The 17,830-nt window shown below is 43.9% G+C and overlaps 1 protein-coding gene across 1 annotated transcript; it reads right to left on the bottom strand.

The window, feature by feature from the left end:
- Nucleotides 1-331: 331 nt before the first annotated feature.
- LOC149233274 (uncharacterized) lies at nt 332-16,146 on the bottom strand. Its single transcript, XM_089382143.1, has 3 exons — nt 16,046-16,146; nt 2,390-3,426; nt 332-2,259 (listed from the first exon to the last, which is right to left on the bottom strand). Exons 1-3 carry the CDS (start codon nt 16,144-16,146, stop codon nt 332-334), a joined length of 3,066 nt encoding a protein of 1,021 aa, XP_089238269.1.
- Between the last annotated feature and the right edge of the window lie 1,684 nt (nt 16,147-17,830).

Genomic DNA, 17,830 nt, shown 5'->3' with positions numbered 1-17,830 from the left:
ATATAGCTACCTGTTCGGTCTTCCTCCTTGGGCGAGTCTTTGAGCACTAAAACTGTAGAAACCTTTTTCAGTTCGAGGTCTCCTACAGAGAGGAAAAAACACACTCTTACAAAACTGTTTTCAGATCTTCAGGCGAGATGATAAGATCAGTATGATGCGGTATATATAATGGAGTTCCGTTATGAAAAAATTGTCCACATATTAAAACATGAAGTAGAGGAACAAAGACATATATGAAGAAATATCCAAGACCAAGAAAGCGTATAGAGACAGAGTGTCACTATCACTGAGGCTATTCGAAAGGAGGGTCTGTCGAAACGATGGACTGCCCCTACCTGTATTCTATAATTGACCAGCTTCCCAAAACTTGTTGTACACCAGCCTTAGAGAACCTGTCGGCATCCTCGTTTCTGTCCCTGAATACATGGCATAGGATGAAGACATTGAAGGATGACTTTAAGTGTTGTATTTCCTCAAGAATAATCTTCAGGATTTGATTTCGACATGCAGCATTTCCGTTCACCCAATTGATTACGTTCAAAGAGTCACCATAAATTTGAATTGAGTGAATATTTCGCTGAAGAAGCAAACATAGAAGAAAGCGTAAAGCAGAAATCTCAGCAAAGTTATTTGAGCCTGGTCCGAGGCCTACAGAGGCTTTAAGAGAATGTTCTTGATTAAAGTGAATACACAGTCCAGCCCCTGCCTTGTTGTTCTGAGAGGCCCCGTCAAAAAAGGCCCAGGGAATACCCTCTTGGATATTTACAGGCTTTGATAATTTTTGAGGAGTTTTGAGATCAGGAACAGGAATGGCAGAGTAGATAGCTGCACAGTTTATCGCTGTAATTGCAACGGGGATGTCTTTATCTTGAAACAGGCTCTTATTTCTCGCAATCCACACTCCCCAGAAATAAATAAGAGGAAGGATTCTCATATTCCCTTCCTTGTAGGTTTGCCACCACCTACTCCAAACCGCTTCCAAAGGATCATCACCCAGCTGTGCATTGATGTTGAGCAGACTAGATAGCTCCCCCCAAATCTTTTTTGATTCAGCGCATGTGATAAAAAGGTGGTTAATAGATTCCTCTTCTGATTTGCACAAAGGGCATCTCCCTGGTCCAACTAGATATCTGGCTCGCAATGTATCCCAGGTTGGGACTTTCCTTTTTAGCATGCACCAGAGGAAAATCTTGGCTTTTGCAGGTCCTTTAAGCTTCCAGATAAGTTTCGACCACCAATCTGGATTGCCCCAACCTTTCTTTTGCATAAGGAAATTGTAACCATCCTTAGGGGCATATTCTCCTGTTTCCCCCTGTGCCCATATCAATAGATCTGATTCATTTTTGAGCCTGACATTAGAACGGTGGAGTTCTTGGATATAAGAACACCATTCGTTCTTCCACCTGATATTTAATCCCAGATCTTCTGCACTCTTCCAAGCCTGTCCCCATATTGAAAATTGACCAATTTTCTCCACCTGGTTTAAAGTATAAATGCCCTTGTGTTCAAGATGCCTGAGTAAGCCTGGGGATAGGGCATAAGCTTCATTACAGCCTACCCAGGGATCCCTTCCATTCCTGCAATGACTTCCATCACCTATCTTCCACGCTAGCCCTTGTTCAATCACAGAGAAAGCTTCCATCGTTGCTTTCCATACGACTGAAACATTTTTTTTCCTCTTTTCCTGGCTTCTGATCCAGTCCTCCATTGGGACAGGGTCGATATATTTTCTTCTGACCACTCTGGTCCAAAGATTCTCCATCGAAATAAGCCGCCAACCTGATTTGGCTGCCAATGAAAGGCTAAACTCGGGGAGCCTTTTTATTCCCCATCCTCCCCAATCTTTGGGTCTTGCCAGCTTGTCCCAAGCTACCCATGGGAGGACAGAATTTTCTTTAGCCCCTGCCCATAAGAATTTGCTACAGATCCTCCTGATTTTTTCCATCACACCTTTTGGAACCCAAGTTAAGGCTACCCAGTAGACAGGGATGGCTAGTAGAACTGATTTAATAAGGGTTAATCTGCCTGCTCTGGACAGCCATTTATGACTCCAGTGTGAAATTCTAGCTTCAATCTTAGCAATGAGCCAGTTCCAGTCCTCTATCTTGTGTGCTAAAGGTTTTAACCAAAAACCCAAATATTTAAAAGGGGATTCCAGCTGTTGATGATGGAAGGGGAAGAGATTTTGCATCAAGGATCTTTCCCTTCTTTCAATGTTTGCCATAGATACCTGGGATTTCCTATGATTAATCTGCATGCCTGTAGCTTTTAGAAACAGATCAATTATTTTTAAGCTCTTTAATTTCATTGATAGATCCATTAGTGAAAAGCAATATATCATCGACAAAAAGGAGGTGGGTAATGAAAAGATTAATTGCTACCTCAATACCTTTTACCTTCTCCTCTCTTCTGGCTTTGTGAATCAACCTGCTTAAGCCCTCTGCCACTAGAAGAAAAAGAAGAGGTGATAAGGGACATCCTTGCCTTAATCCTCTTTGGCTTTTGAAAAAAGGGGATGCAGCTCCATTAATAAGTATCGCATAGCTGACATTGGAGATACAGCCCATTATCCAGCTGATGAAAGAATAGTTGAAGACCACCCCTTTCTTTTTCTGCTGCCTGACACTATGAATGACTTCCTGTGCTACTCCTATGGCCTCATGGATTTGTCTTCCGTCCAAAAACCTGAATTGTTCCATAGAGATATTCCTTGACAGAATGGGAGAAATTCTTATAGCTATCACCTTTGCAATAATTTTGTATATGCAGTTGCATAAAGATATCGGCCTGAAGTCATCAAAGGTCTCTGGATCATCCTTTTTAGGAATGAGGGCTAAGAATGTTGAATTGAAGGGCCTGTAAACTTCTCCTTTCTGTCTTGATTCTTCAACTACATCAGTTATTTCAGAACCTATTTGATCAAAGAAAGAGAGGAAGAGTTCAATAGTCCACCCGTCCGGCCCAGGGCTTTTATCTTTGCCCATGAGTTTCATGGCAGCTTCAACTTCATCCTTGGTAACAGGGGCTGATAAGTCCTCTGCTTCATCCTCTTCGACAAATCTTGGGAAACACTGTGCCGTTCTAATAACCTCAGCTATTGTGGCTTCTCCCGAATCTGAGAAAAGACTCTGGAAGTGTCTCTGTCCAAGACCGGAGAGGCCTGTGAAAGTATTTACCTCTCTACCTTCTTCATCTTTTAGACTCCAAATGGTGTTAACAGATTTTCTCCCTTTTGCAAAATTATGAAAAAAGCTGGTATTCTCGTCACCTGCTTTCAGCCATATAGCCCTGCTCTTGAGCCTCCATTCTTCCTCCTTATCCAAAAGAATTTTGTTCTGAAGCTTCTCCAATTGAAGAATTTTATCCTTGGTTGCCTGCGAGATATAGCCGTCCTCCTCGATGCTTTCCAGAATTTTCAACTCCTCCCTGATTCTATGTAATTCTTCATTCTATTTGTATTTCCTATCCTTTGCCCAGGAAATAGTTGCCTTCTTCAGTCTCTTGAGATTCTCCATAAATAAAAAACTTTTGTCCTCCCTTGCATCCCTGTCCGGATGAATCCATGTTTCCACAAAAAGATTTTTGAAGGAGGGATCTTGTAGCCATGAAGAGTTAAATTTAAAGGGGGAGGGAGGTTTAGGGGAAGGGCAGGAGATATCAAGGAAAATAGGGAAATGGTCAGAATTGCCAATTTCCTCCACCCATTGCTTGAAGATAGGAGCCTTTGAGATTAAACCTTCAGAGAGGAGGAACCGGTCCAATCTTTTTGCAATTCGATCCTCCCCAATCCTTCTATTCCTCCAGGTAGGTTTCAGTTTAGAGGGGGACGGGTCTATGCGATTGTTATCCAAGAGAAGGCTGTGGAAGAAGTCTGACAGGGGGTCTTCCCTTGCTGGAGGGCCCCATGCTTCTGCGCGCCCTATTGAAAAATTTAAATCACCTCCCACAATCAGTAGGGGCGATTTCATCAAAGATTTGTTCAACAACTCGTTCCAGAATGACTCCCTTCCTTGACAGGGGCCATAAATATTAACAATCAAAAAGGGAAAGGAAAAATCTGGGGAAATGATCACCATACCCATTACTTGTTTCGACCCCCATAGGTTCATGACCTTAATTCTTCCTTCTTTGTAGCCTATCGCCAACCCCCCGGAATGGCCTGATGAGTCGATTGCTGTGAATTTCCAACCTGGGAGAATGGAGTTTAACATATTTTCCACTTCCAACCCTTTTCCCAGAGTTTCTTGAAGGAAAATAATGTCGGATTTGGAGGAGAGGAGCCAATCTCTAAGGGCCAGTTTTTTAGGTTTGCTGGCCAAACCTCTGCAATTCCATGAAGACAGGATCATTTGTTTACTGAGACGGGGTTCTGCACTGCTCTAAGTACCCCAGGAATTGAATATTGTTTCCCGTCAGCTACATCCATCTTCGCTTTTAACTTAGCCTTTGATAGATCCGAGATTCTGCCCCTTTTGTTTTTAGGTAAGCTATGGGAGACCATAACTCAATCTATGCTATTATGTATGTTTTCCTTAGTTATAGTTATAAGAGTGTGATTCTTAATTGCTGCACTTCCAAACTATACCTTTCACAGTGATTATTGTTCAGGAATTCAAACCTGCTCCTGGTCAATACATCTCTTTCTCACATCACCAACTTAGTGGAAATTTCTTAATTTCCTTCCACTGGTTAAACATACTTCATCATAACAATTTCAAGTTTGTTTCATGAAATATTTAAAAGGCCCTGCTGTTTCAACAATCACACTCAACAAATTCAAACAACCTGCAACCACAGACTCCATTGCCCAATGGTCTAAAATTGTCTGAAGATATCACCTTAGGTACTGAAAGACATCATTCAACCAAAATTTCAAACCAAACCCTCACCTCATATCTAGCCTAAGATCCTTAAGAAAAAAGTTAAACAGTCAAAGAGAGAGCCCTCTCTGATTACAGGTTGGTTAGAACCTGTGATCCAAAGCTTGGTTAGTGGTTACCCCGGCCGTATTCCCTCAGGAGTCAAAGGGAACAGCCTGGGTGTTAACAGATGCTGTCTCCATTCATGTATATGATCAGATATATGCATGGTCGTGTCCTGTTTGAGAGACGTAAGGAGATGCGTCCCTGTCTCATACCGAATGGGTAACTGAAAATGAGTTAGGAATGCCATAGCCAACGAGTTGAAATCTTGAAATGTTCCGCGATTCAACTCAATATACCACTTAGCGGCCGAGCCGGTGAGTGTCCTTTGGAAGAGGCGGAGCCGGATGGAATCATCAAGCCACGAGTTGGATGAGCACCAAAGGTGATAGGTCATGACATGGGCTTGAGGGTCCTCGCCAGCTTTGCCATCGAATTTCGGGCAATCACCGGGTATCTTGGTTGGAACTGGTGGCCAATATGGATTATGAACAATTGGATCATTTGTCAATTTGGACACATTTGGCAGTTACAATGTCGCTAAGAAAGGTAACTGAGGATTGAAGGACATTTGTGGCCGTGGAAGAGAGGTAGTACTAGGGTTCCAACCAGGTGGTGGTTGCCCCCATGGACTTTGTCCGGACGGGCCTGGCCCATAAGGGTTCTGCCCATAGGGGTTCTGGCCATAAGGATTCTGTCCATAAGTAGACAGCTGACCCTGGATCTGCCCCCCAGCACCCCATGGATTAGCAACTTGACTTGCAGGTGCAACATACTGTTGCTGATAATTCTGATAAGGTGTGACCTGCATTTGTTGATAATTTTGATAAGGGGTGAACTGAGTTTTCCCCTGGGGTTTCTGGTAACCATACGATTGCTGAGCTCCATACTGAGCCTGGTAAGCAGGCTGCGCCTGGTAAGAAGGTTGGGATTGAAATCCACCTTGCATCTGAAAACCAATTTGAGTCTGGGGCCCAGAAGGATGTCCTTGAACAGGTTGAGCTTGGACCATCTGGCCGGAAGGTTGTCCTGGTTGGGTTTGGGATGGACCCGTTTGCCCAGAAGGACGAGCTTGCTGGGTACTAGGTTGTCCTTGTGCAACCGAGGGTTGTCCTTGCGGAACAGATGGTTGAGCGGGCTGGACGACCGGTTGACCTTGAGGTTGACCAACTTGTCCAGAAGGATGACTAGGCTGGGCAGTGGGTTGGCCTTGCTGTACGTAAGGCTGACCCCCTTGCCCAGAAGGGTGCCCCTGCTGAACTGCCGGTTGACCTTGTTGAATATAAGTTTGTCCTGCTTGTCTAGAGGGATAACCTTGTTGGATACCAGGTTGACCTTGTTGGATACCAGGTTGTCCTGATTGTCCAGACGGGTAACCTTGTTGGGTACCAGGTTGCCCTCGATAACCGGAAGGTTGAGTCAGATAAGTAAAAGATGGACCACCAGCGGCCGAAGGTTGTCCCTGATAGGGTTTTCCTTGTGGGCCCCTAGGTTGTCATGTGTAAGACTGGTCGTAATATTGCTGCCCTTGGGGGGTTTTCATATAAGACGGGTGGCCTTGGTTAGGCGGTCCCTGAAGCTGTCTAGGCATTGCTTGGCCCCCATGGAAAGTGGTGGCGTCCCAAGCAACAGATAATGGTACTGAGACCTCAACAACAGGTTGAGTAGGCAAGGGTCTAGAAGGATAAAGGAACTGACCAGTAGAATCGTAATAATAGAATCGACCTTGCGCGTTCGGATCTTGAATAGCTTGCCCATACTGATCATATGGCCCCCCTCCTGGGACGGGACCAGAAGAGGGTGGTGCACTTTGTACGGGATGAACAACTTTGGGTGTGTGTGCCGGCTGGCCGCTACTCACTTGACCGTGAGGGGGACCAGCACCAGTAGTCAGAGCTGAAGACGCTGTAACGGCACTAACAACTGGAGTTGAATGTGCTACACAAACGGTTGGATTCGTTGCAATTGAAGAGACGGGTATGTTGTGGACTTGTGAAACAAAAGATCCCGCAGTGGGAGTGATACGGAGGTCCCACATGGTACTTGAAGCAGGGATCCTGGCACTTATATTATCCCTCAACGACTTATAGTGTGAGGGTACCGGAGAAGTGGCCGAGATAGGAGTGTCGATATTCGACAAAACGGGTGTCTCACTCACTCTAGGAGATGTCTCATCCATGTGAGAGGTAGACATTGGAGACGAAACACCAGGGGGGGTAAAAGGAATATCGTCCTCTTCAGGCTCCCAAATAGGGTTCCAATGAATTTCGTAATCCTCGTCGTCCGGAGCACGAGAGTTAATCGGTTGGATACTCGAGATAACAGGAAGAGTATCACTCACAACCGGTACCTCAGGAGCAACGGAAGATGGAGACCCTTGATCACTTGGAACGGGAGACGGGATCGATGGTTCAGCCAGGATGACAAACTTCAAACAAAACCTAAGGGAATCTAATGATAAAGGACCCTACTCAAACTAATGCACACAAGATCTAACCAGGTAATGTTAATCATGGCCAAATAAATTTTAAGACGCAAGGACACAACTTGACCTTTTCATGTTTTAAGAGTCGAGAAAAGGACAAAATGATGACTCTAGTCTCCTTCGAATATTTAGTGAGCCCGAAGTGACAAATGCTCAGATGAGCCTTTTCATTTAAGGAGTCTGAAAAGGACCAAAAGTGACTATTATGGAGAACTAGGAAAAAGGGTTTACCAAACAAATCCGTAAAACTGCATATACACCTTGGCAGTCATATGAAAACCAAGGACTACCCGTACGGCAGTCAATCTTCCTGAATGCTATGTTCGGTGCCTTACGGCTTGTAATGCGGCAGACACGGCTTCCCTGTGGATAAAGGATGATAACCTAGTGGGGTCTCCCCTATATACTCGACGGTACGTGGGAGCTCAAGTCCGTGCTAGACCACTATCGAGTCACAAAAGGAGGAATCACCCAACCATAATTTGAAACAACAATGACTAGGTTTAACGACGCTGGAGCATGTCTCTAGCCTAGACCTCTAAACAGTGAGCGTTATGTTCCAATGCGTTTTTAAGTTCATTCAGTTCATTTTACAGTTGATCTTTGATTAGGTTTCGATTTCCAGGTCCTACCGTATGTAATCTCTCACAATTCTCTAAATGCAAGCTATATGCCAAAGTATATCATTTTGTTCGATGAACACTAACTACGAGAGAGTTGAGAATTTTCAATCCAACAAAATGAGCATAAATAATCAAGAACCACTCTAATGCAGCGAATGGCAATAAACGAAAACTTTTTTTTTTGTTAAGTCACTAATCAATGAAAAACTCTAATTTCCATTAACTAATTCAACGCAAAAGAGATTGTTCGTTTCCTTTTCAATGGAAAAGTGCACTAAACAAATTTTGAGAGACAATAACACCGAGTAAAAGAGACAAACTTCATTCAATGAGAATGCAATAAAATACCCAAAACACCAAGGCAGTCCTTCAAATCCAAAGAAAACACAAAGACCTCTATGAGCTATGTGATCTAAGCCCAAACGAAGCCAAGCGAAATCCAAGCGGAAAAGAAGCAAATCACTTGAATAACAATAAAAAGCTTTGAAAACTACTGAGCAAATGCAAAAGAGTAATCACAAAGTCGACTGGACGATCAAAGAACCCAAGACTCCTACGGAAGGCTCGATGCACAAAGCCACTAGATGCCCTAGGGCTGAAATGTGAAATCGATGGAAAGAGGCAAACACCCGAAGGATGGAGGTCGAAAACCAGTCAAACAAGGATCAAACACACTCCAGTAATTGAAAAAGACGTGGCAAGATACAAATCCAAGCTCAGAGGGCTTGAAAACAAGCAAACTGGAAAAGTTGACAGGCCTGGCGCGACTGTCAGGCTGCAACTCGCGCTTTTAAGGGATTGGCGCGGGTTGTCTTTGAGCAACATGCGCCAATTGGCGCGATTGTTAGGCAAAAAAGCGCGCTAATCAAGCTTGCTAGGTCAAAAATAAAAACAAGCAGTCCAGGGCTTGGTTAACAGTATCCAGGCAGACCAGGAAGCAAGAGACAACAAGAAATTCAACCCAGAAAGCTATCTAAGCAATCAAACGAGAGAACCAAAGAGACAAGACTCCCCAGTGGAGTCACCAAATTGTTGTGGAGGTAAATCCTCTCTGCGGACAGAGACGATCCCTACTAGCCCAGACCGGGTCTAGCAACAATCAAACAATGCTATCACGCAAGTTCCTAATTTCAAATTAAAAGTGGATGATGAGAACCTACTTGGATTCCAACGCTAATATTCGTAGAAGAGACGTCGCTCTCGTTCCTTTGCTTCAGACGGTCACGATCCCCACGATATCCGTGATTGGACACCTGCACATGCAAAGAACAACATAAATACAAGCATAAAATCCAATAGATGCAATTATATATCAGTCAGAAAAGATATAACTCAACATCAATCATTACGAAGGACAATGAGAGTGGAACCACAATGATAGTCATCTATTATTGATAAATAACAAAGAAGAATACAACCATTGTTCTGACGTCAAATCCTCCTTTGGCTGGGTAGTCAGCTACACAAGTCTTGCAAAGCTTGTTAGGATGGGAAACAAGCCTCTCTCTCTTTGGTGACAAGAATCTCCTCACTTAGATTTGGCCTTATGGGTGCAAAGAAGGCTCTTGCAACTTCAATCTCTTGAACTCCTGGAATTCACACTATCTTAGCACTATGCTGGAACTAGCTTGCTCAAGGCATAGAGACAAGCTTTTATAGATAGAGGGGAAGGAGATAAGATCAATCACAATTTCAATGGGATTGGCTTTATCACTTAGAAGCTTCCATGAAAGGTGGCAAACCACTTCCCTTCTATGGAGATTCGAAGCGAAACCATCCTAACTCAACAAGGATTCAGTTGGTGAATGGGTTAAGGAGAACCTTCGGAAGCTTGTTTGTTAAAAACTTTACCCAATTCAGTTGGTGCGAGTGTGACTCTGAGACAGAGCGCCAATGGTGTGCCCTCTTTAGAGGATTTCCCCCATTGGCGCGAGCAGTACACTGTGGAACCGCGCAAATGCAAAAAGAGGTCTTTTTATGGGTATTCTACAGGAGATGTCTTCAGGGCATATGAAGCTCATACTTCGAGGAATATGATGCAGGTGGTTTCGGGTCATGTCACTTCTCACAGGTCCCGGAATGAGTCCTCCAGTGTGCGGGAGAGGGGTAATAGGGACGGTGACAAACGGTGACAAATTACTGTGTAACACTCCCTTTTCTACTTTGGGTGTCATCTTTGCTTATGCTTACTAAGATGTGGACTGTGCTGCTGCCTCCGGTGCTTTCCATGCACCTGCCCATGATACCTTTGGTGTAGCTAACGGACCTTCAATAAGGGTAGGATCTTAGCACCGGTAAGGGTGTTTTGGTACCGTGTATGAGCTTTTCACTGGTAGGGATGATCGACGACGCAACGTGTAGGGGTGCTGCTTTATTCTTCAGCTGAGCACGTGTAGTGGTGCTTATTGGCTTATGTCTTAGTCTGCTGGAACCAATACTTGTATGGTCTTCTCTGGCTTTTGATACCACCCTTGTTTTATTTATATACCACAGTTCCAGTTATCACGCTGGGGTGCATGCCACATCGTCGTTGTTCAGTCTCGTTACTATGCCTCATCTCTATACGACCGCTGCCTAAAGGCCTGATCGAGACAACAAAATCTTACCCACCATTTGGCACTATTCATTCATTGATAGTGATTGCTCTGTGTGGGAATAGGTAAGGTGATACGCCGTGCGTAGCTTTGCCTATGTGCCTGGATATGTCTCTCTCGCCTTTACCTCTGGTTCTAGGTCAACAACAGGATGATCTGCTGCGACTTCAAGGTGATGGGTAACCTCTAATTGGTTCAACTCGATCGACTGATGAAACTGAAACTTCTATAGCTGGAATTGGATCTGTTACTAGGGACTCTAAAGCTGGATCAGCTCGGTCTATAGGCCCTGGTACTCAAACTAGCTCTGTAATTGGTCCAGAAGCTGGAGTCGGTGCCTGAGAAGCACTAGCGAGGATTGAGATTTCTTGTGGGATCTATCGGTAAGGAGTAGCATATTATTAATGACGGTCGGCCGTTATTAATAATCCGGCGTCGTTCGTTTTTTCTAATGGTCCCGCGTCTCACTTTCCCATGTATGGTCCGCCCACTATATTAATCAGAAGGGGGGCCCCAATTGCTTTCTCGTGATGGTAAATACGGGGAGCATTGCACCTTCTACTAATGATGTTGTCGGGTCTGTTGCTGGGTAAACTGATCTTTCTGGTGCGTATGTAGGTGGATCAATAGGTGAAACTTCTGCTGGATAAACTGGTCCATCAACTGGGACTGGAACAAGCTATGTAACTACGGAATCAACTAGCACCTGGATATGGAATTTAGACTCTGTAAATTGGAGCGGGGTAATAAACTGCTTTTGCTGCGGGATAAACTAATTCAAGGCCAACACCTGGTAACTTAGATGTCAATCCCTTTGACCCATCACACTGGGCATCTATACCTGATAGCCTGTTAGGCACTTACACTTGAGAGCACCGTGGATACTGCTCCCAGCGGGAGACCTTACTCCGGATACCTGAGAGCATACCTCATAAGCGGGCATCATTCCCACCTTATCTATACCGGGAGCACACCTACCACCTATATGACATTGTGCACCTAGGGAAGGCAAACCGTACAATACAGATCCATGGATCTTCGCCAAGCAGGTCAGGTCACCGATCAGTAGCCCCCCACCCACCCTGCATATCTCCGTTGAGTCAAGCAGGGTCACCAACCTACCAGTACGGACCAGTCCCGACTAGGGACATCAAAGAGCAGAATTTCATCGTATATCATAGCAAGTGCATATATCCAGACTTGATGACCTTATGTTGATCAATCTTGAGCCAACACCAATTGCTGATTCCCCAGTTCGATTCACCAATAGCTTCTATGCCACGTGCAGATGCCAAACCACTCGATCCTGATGCGGGCCATCGTTGATTCACCCACCCGCAACTATCCACATGCCTATGACCGAGACCAAAGCTCATGCTCGTTTATGCGATTCACTCAATCCCACTCGATCTTGATGCTGCAAACTATTTATGCAACAAAACACTCGAATCTCAATGCTTAGCCGTCCATATGCTCTGATCCACCCATCATAGCTAATGCCATTCCTTGCGCCAGTCTTCACAAAAAAGGGTATATATCTTGGCCTCCCTATCCAGTCCAGATCCACTTTCTATCTTCCATGATAAATGACCAAGCAAAGGCATAGCAATTCACTACGTATGGAAACTGAGGCCCATCATGCAAGTATTACCAATCGATGCCAAAGAAGCATGCCCTCCTATCCATTCTTTATGCGAGCAATTGACTAGTCATAATAACCACTAGTCATACTAATCAAAGGGATTGGCTATATCCGTCATTCCATCTCATCATACTATCAATAAATGTAAAGTGTCGAAAAATAGATTTGACTGGGACCACCTATGCTTAGACTAGTCATTCAATCAGTAGATAGACCCGGTGCGGGGGCGGGAAACTAGAAGTCACCGTCTGCGCATGCGAAACGCCCATAGCAGTCAGTTTTACTACTACACGTCACTTGAGCCCCAATAGTATCGCCCCATATAATCTATACTGACCACTCCGTTCTATAGGTGTTGGGTCAGCTTAAGGTCAGGATTAGCTAGTACTAGTAGCCAGGCTGTGTGTGCCTGAGAGCTCAGAGTGGTAGGTGGCGCAGGGACCGACAGCTATCTGAGCGGAGACTGTAACGAGCGAGGCATCCGTTGCACTCACCGAACTGCACCTGATGTAGTCGACCTCCAGCTAAAACCTCACAAGCCAGCCAGGTAAGCACCCGTCTTTGGAGCATATGTCCTACCAATTGCAATAGCAATGTAACTAAACTTGTCTTAACTTGTCTTCACCGGCTACGACCTTTTCACCTTTCCAATAACCCAAATAGCAACACCTAGGGCATGTGTAGTAACTACTGCACCAGCTACGTGTATCCCCATATTAGAAGCTAGAAGCCCGGAATGAAAAGCTCACCATCTCATAGCAGCCGATCGATCTACAACTAACTAGATAATGGCAATGATCAGTCAACCACCACCACTACAAGGGCTCATTGAACAACGTAAATACATATCTATTTCGCACCTTCCAAAACCAACTCTCTTCATATACATATTTTCTCTCCGAACTATCACATGAACGAAGTGCAGTAAGCGACAGAAAATTCAATACAGACAGTGTGCATCCCGATCCATCCAGACATATTAGATTAGATTATATATGATTGTGACAAGTGGTGAATTCGCCAGGAGATGCCGGTTGGATGCTTATGGTTCGAGGTGCAACATTCAATCAATGGAAGAACTAGGGTGGCCCAAAGATTGACGGGAGCTTCCTACCGGCCCGAATTACCTTTTGATGAATGAATAGAAAGGTCATTTCCTTAAGCCCGCGTAGTGGTATTCACTGGTTCGAACAAGAAGGAAAGTAGTGTAGTTAGTACGAGTCCCTTCTTTCTTTGTTCAGTCATACTTGTTATTTGCGATGTAAGCTCTACTCTATGGTTCGGCGGTGAGTGAAACAAGTCAGCATGATGGTTCGGTCCTGATCGTTATAATAGCCCTAAACATGAAGGGGTTCCCCGCACGCGAGGTTGGTTTTCTATTCTCTTTTCTAATGAAAGGGGTAACATCTGAAGTTAGAGGAAGTTGATTACGATACCTTATATATGATGGAACAAGATTATGTATGTGCTTTACATCCATCGATCCATATCCACCTCTCTATGTTTGGACGAACTCAATTGCAAGCGACCGAGAACTTATATGACTTGAAGGACTATTTAGAAAGCCCGATGGTCCATCTACAAGCTACAAGATTCCCGGAAATAGACTTCAGGAACCCACTACCATAAGCAGTCTATGATCGGGCGGTGACCCAAGCTGCAATAATATAGGGCCATACATCATTTACCACATCACATTTGAAGTACTCAACTTTTCCTTTCCATTATGAACAAATCAATTACTTACTCTACCTTGCCCCCCAGAGGGACAAGCGGCTTCGCACCTTGCCCGATGCGGACAAGCGGGTCAACCTCCTCTCCCCTATGGTCGAGCGGCCTTACGGCTCCTTGTTATGGTGGTAGTTATATATGAGCATGTGGTAGTTTAGATAAAGACAAGAAATCTCCTCTTCCTTAATGGTCATGCCACTCCCCGTTTTCCCGCACTCCTTGAGCTACAGAATCTTCGGGTGAGTGTGGTTGGGGTGGTAAGAGTGGCCAAGGTGGGTCTAAGAGCATTGGTGCCCCTACATTTTCTATTGTTTCCCCTAGCTATCTTTTAGGCACATGGATTATTCAGTGTGATAGGTGTCTAAGGTGGGTCTAGGGTCGTAATGATGGGACACATAGAGGTGATATGGGATTGAAGACTAAGTGCACTACAAGATATTATCTACGTTCGTTCCCCCATTGCAGATCGATATTTAGACCGCTTTGATTCTGAAATTGGGGGGCTAAAGGCATATATGGTAGCTTTTACAACAGCGGAGGAGAAGCTGACAGTAGAAGTGGATTTCAAAAAGAAATCCACCAGTTTGAGTTTGAGCGGCGGTCCCACCAGTTGCAGATCGAGTAGCAGTACCAGCTTCCCTTCGCCTGGTTCCTATTGCAGTAGATCCTGCTGCCTATAATAAAGGTGAAAGGGGGATAATGGATTTCACCTTCTAGGAGGATAAGATCAATAACCTCCCTAGAAAGAAAACCTTTCATTTCAAGTGTTATAAAAGTAGATGACTATATGAATCTGAAAGGGCAGTTTGGCCAATACTTCCTTCTCATAAGAATTCTTTTCAAATTCTATATTAGATAGTAGGCTTCAGAACCTGAAAGATAGATCAGCCTTGGAGAATGGCTGTGTAAACAATTCTTTCCTTTAGTCCAAAATAGATAGACGGCCGTATAATCCAAATGGTCAGATCGGCCAGAAAGGGATAGAACAGAATTTAAAATGAGACTTGATAGACGGTTACACTAGATAGATGGCTTCTTATACCTTTTAGGGAAATAAGCCCTTATACCTTTGACAAGCAGTTGATCATTCTATATTTCATGCTACCTGGTACCAGCTTCTAGTAAGGACCAGCACTCATATTTGGACTCTATGCTACTCGATACTTGCCTATAAAGGGAGAATACTCCCGTTTGAAATAAGAGAGTACTAATATTCCTCTGATTGTGCTCTCTCAAGCATTTTGAGAAACTGTTTGCATTCTGACCCCTTTTGAGTTGAGTCAGCGTACCTGGATTTCATTCCAATACAATCGAACCAAAAAAACTCATCTATGGGTCGGCCTCTCAGCAATGAGAGCCTACCTATCGAGCTTCCTTCCATATAGAATGTGCAATAGGTCCCCTCTCCACTCCTTTCTTCTATAAATCGGTAAGAGCCATTTCAAGCTATTCAAGTGATACCTGCGTAGGTCCTGCTGGCAGGTGTGTAAGGAAGGAAATAAGGAGGAGCCAGCCTGTCCACCGGAAGTAGTATCTCCCTTGCTTCTCTGTTTCAAGCATATATATAGGTAGAATATCAATCACGCGTGTAAGAATTGATCAATGACAGATCGAATGGTCATATAGTACACTAGCATGTCCCAGGAGCTTCTACCAGTGGAACTGACTTTTCCACTCACACTGGCTGGGATAGAGCGCAGCTACACTTTCTTTTCAGTTTCTTTTGTAAGGTTTCATTCATCGGGTCTGGCTCTCCCTTAGTCTTCTCGAAAGAACCAGGTCAGAAAGAGAAAGGAACAAACTACTGGAGCCAGGTAGGGTGCATCCTGGCAAGCTCTTTTAGTTCTACCCTTACTTAATCCATAATTCATACTATGGGGAGCTCACTATTCAAATGAAAGACGATTATCCAATATCAAATCCCACGTACCGAACGAGAATGGAACAATTTAGAGTCAGTTTTTATCCCCTCCCATCCCTATTGGATTCGTCAAAATTGGGGATCTCTCACGCACGTTTTGCATGATATCCCCCAACTCAATTTTTACCAATCCAATCTTTCATTGGCAGACATAACATATATGGATACATCTACATATATGTACCTAGATATAGATATAGAAATATACAGATACACATCTATATCCATATCCGTATCTAGATAGGTATATGTCTACATCCACATATAGATGTTCCATACATCTATATCTATCTATTTAGATATCTATGTAGATATAGATCCATATCTGTACAAATCCATAGATATCTACACCTAGATACCTATACAGATGGAAATAGATCCCTGTATCGTATCTATCTCCATATATCCGGATAGATATATAGATGGATAGATGCGAAGTCTATCCATGAGTGACCCCGATCAAAGGTAGTAGTTGTTTCGGCCACGTTCGTTCCTGCTCTGAAGGGGAAGGTTCAGATCTTTCAATCTTATGTCGTGAGGGATGTGACCTATGTCAGGTCCATAAGATACCATAACTTTTGGTGTTCTATGATTGACCTCCGAGTAATGAGTAGGTAGTTCGATTCCTCTGATTCTTATCTTCCTGGTATCGCAATAAGGGGATTCAGAACAATAAGTTGAATCGCTACATAAATTTCCGTTATTAACAATAAGACTCATTGTTCGAGTAGGAATCCGGGTTTTTCTGTTCCTTCTCTTCAATAATAGTAAGAATTCGGAATGTTACGAATTTTTCTTCATTTTATTGTGCTCGGTGAATAAGATGCCTAAGCATACTCCTTTTGATCTAGAGGGATTTATCCTCTCTAAGTCTTTTTCTTGCATGGAAGAACGCAACTGTTGCGAAAACCAGGATTTTGGTAGGAGGCGGCACCCTTTTTTTCTCCAGTAGGCGGAACCATCTTGTTTTGGTTCTTCTCCACATTCTTTCTAGGTGATCTAGAAATTTTCCCGCTATTTTATTTACTGATATTTCGATATGGGAATATTTCCTCACTTTTCTCCCCATGATTCTGACATAATTCTCTTCAATAGATATTGGATCACCACTGGACACTTTAGAACGAGTTATGTTACCCATTGAATTATTCACACGAATCTTTCGGTGACTTATCGGCTGCCTCGCTTGAGGAATAGTTTCATGGAAATGGAGACAAACTGGGATGACATCCGATCTTGTTTCTGGATTGAGTGGAAAAGGTATATGTGAAGCTCGTTCTGTCCCTATGTGCATCTCTGTGATGGGTAAATTTCCATGAGAAAGGGGCGACTTTCATATGGCTTGTAATTTGATGTAACTGTGAAAATTCTGTCTCGGAGAAATATTTTTCCTAATAGATCTTCTCTTGCTTCTCGATATTCAGGGAATGCGGCATTGTATTCTTGTCAGTTTTTTGTTTCGAACATTTTCTGGAGGTGGAGGATGAGTTTTAGATCTTAATGCGAGCGTATCTTGCTGGATCGGTCCTTTTGATTAATCACATCGCGTATAATGGGAATCAGACCCATATCCTCTGCTACTTCATCGGATGATTTGCTAGACCTATATCTATCCACCTTTTGATCTCGAAAGGGTGTGATGAATGGATAATAACCCGCCAGCGTCGAGTGTCCTCTTCCTATCACTTCAGGAGATATCTTCACCCAACCCAGTGAGTGGTTAAAGCCGCTTGTTTAAGGCCATCAGGAAAGGTCAAATGAACTATTAGCAATGGGAGAGGGCTTGTAGCCCCCCCCTCTCCCCCCCGGTCCTATTTCGTCTCTGGCGGGGAAAACCCCAGCCAGATGGGAGAGATGCGAAACTCTCGCATATCATATACGGTGATACATTCAATAGTTTTGTACAGGTAGG

The sequence above is a fragment of the Pinus tabuliformis genome, chromosome J (assembly GCF_031772625.1).
Source record: "Pinus tabuliformis cultivar Carrire ecotype Pingquan chromosome J, CPIR1, whole genome shotgun sequence".
In the NCBI taxonomy this organism is placed as follows: Eukaryota; Viridiplantae; Streptophyta; class Pinopsida; order Pinales; family Pinaceae; genus Pinus; species Pinus tabuliformis.
Note: the sequence above shows the minus strand (reverse complement) of the source record. Positions and strands in the feature narration are given on the sequence as shown.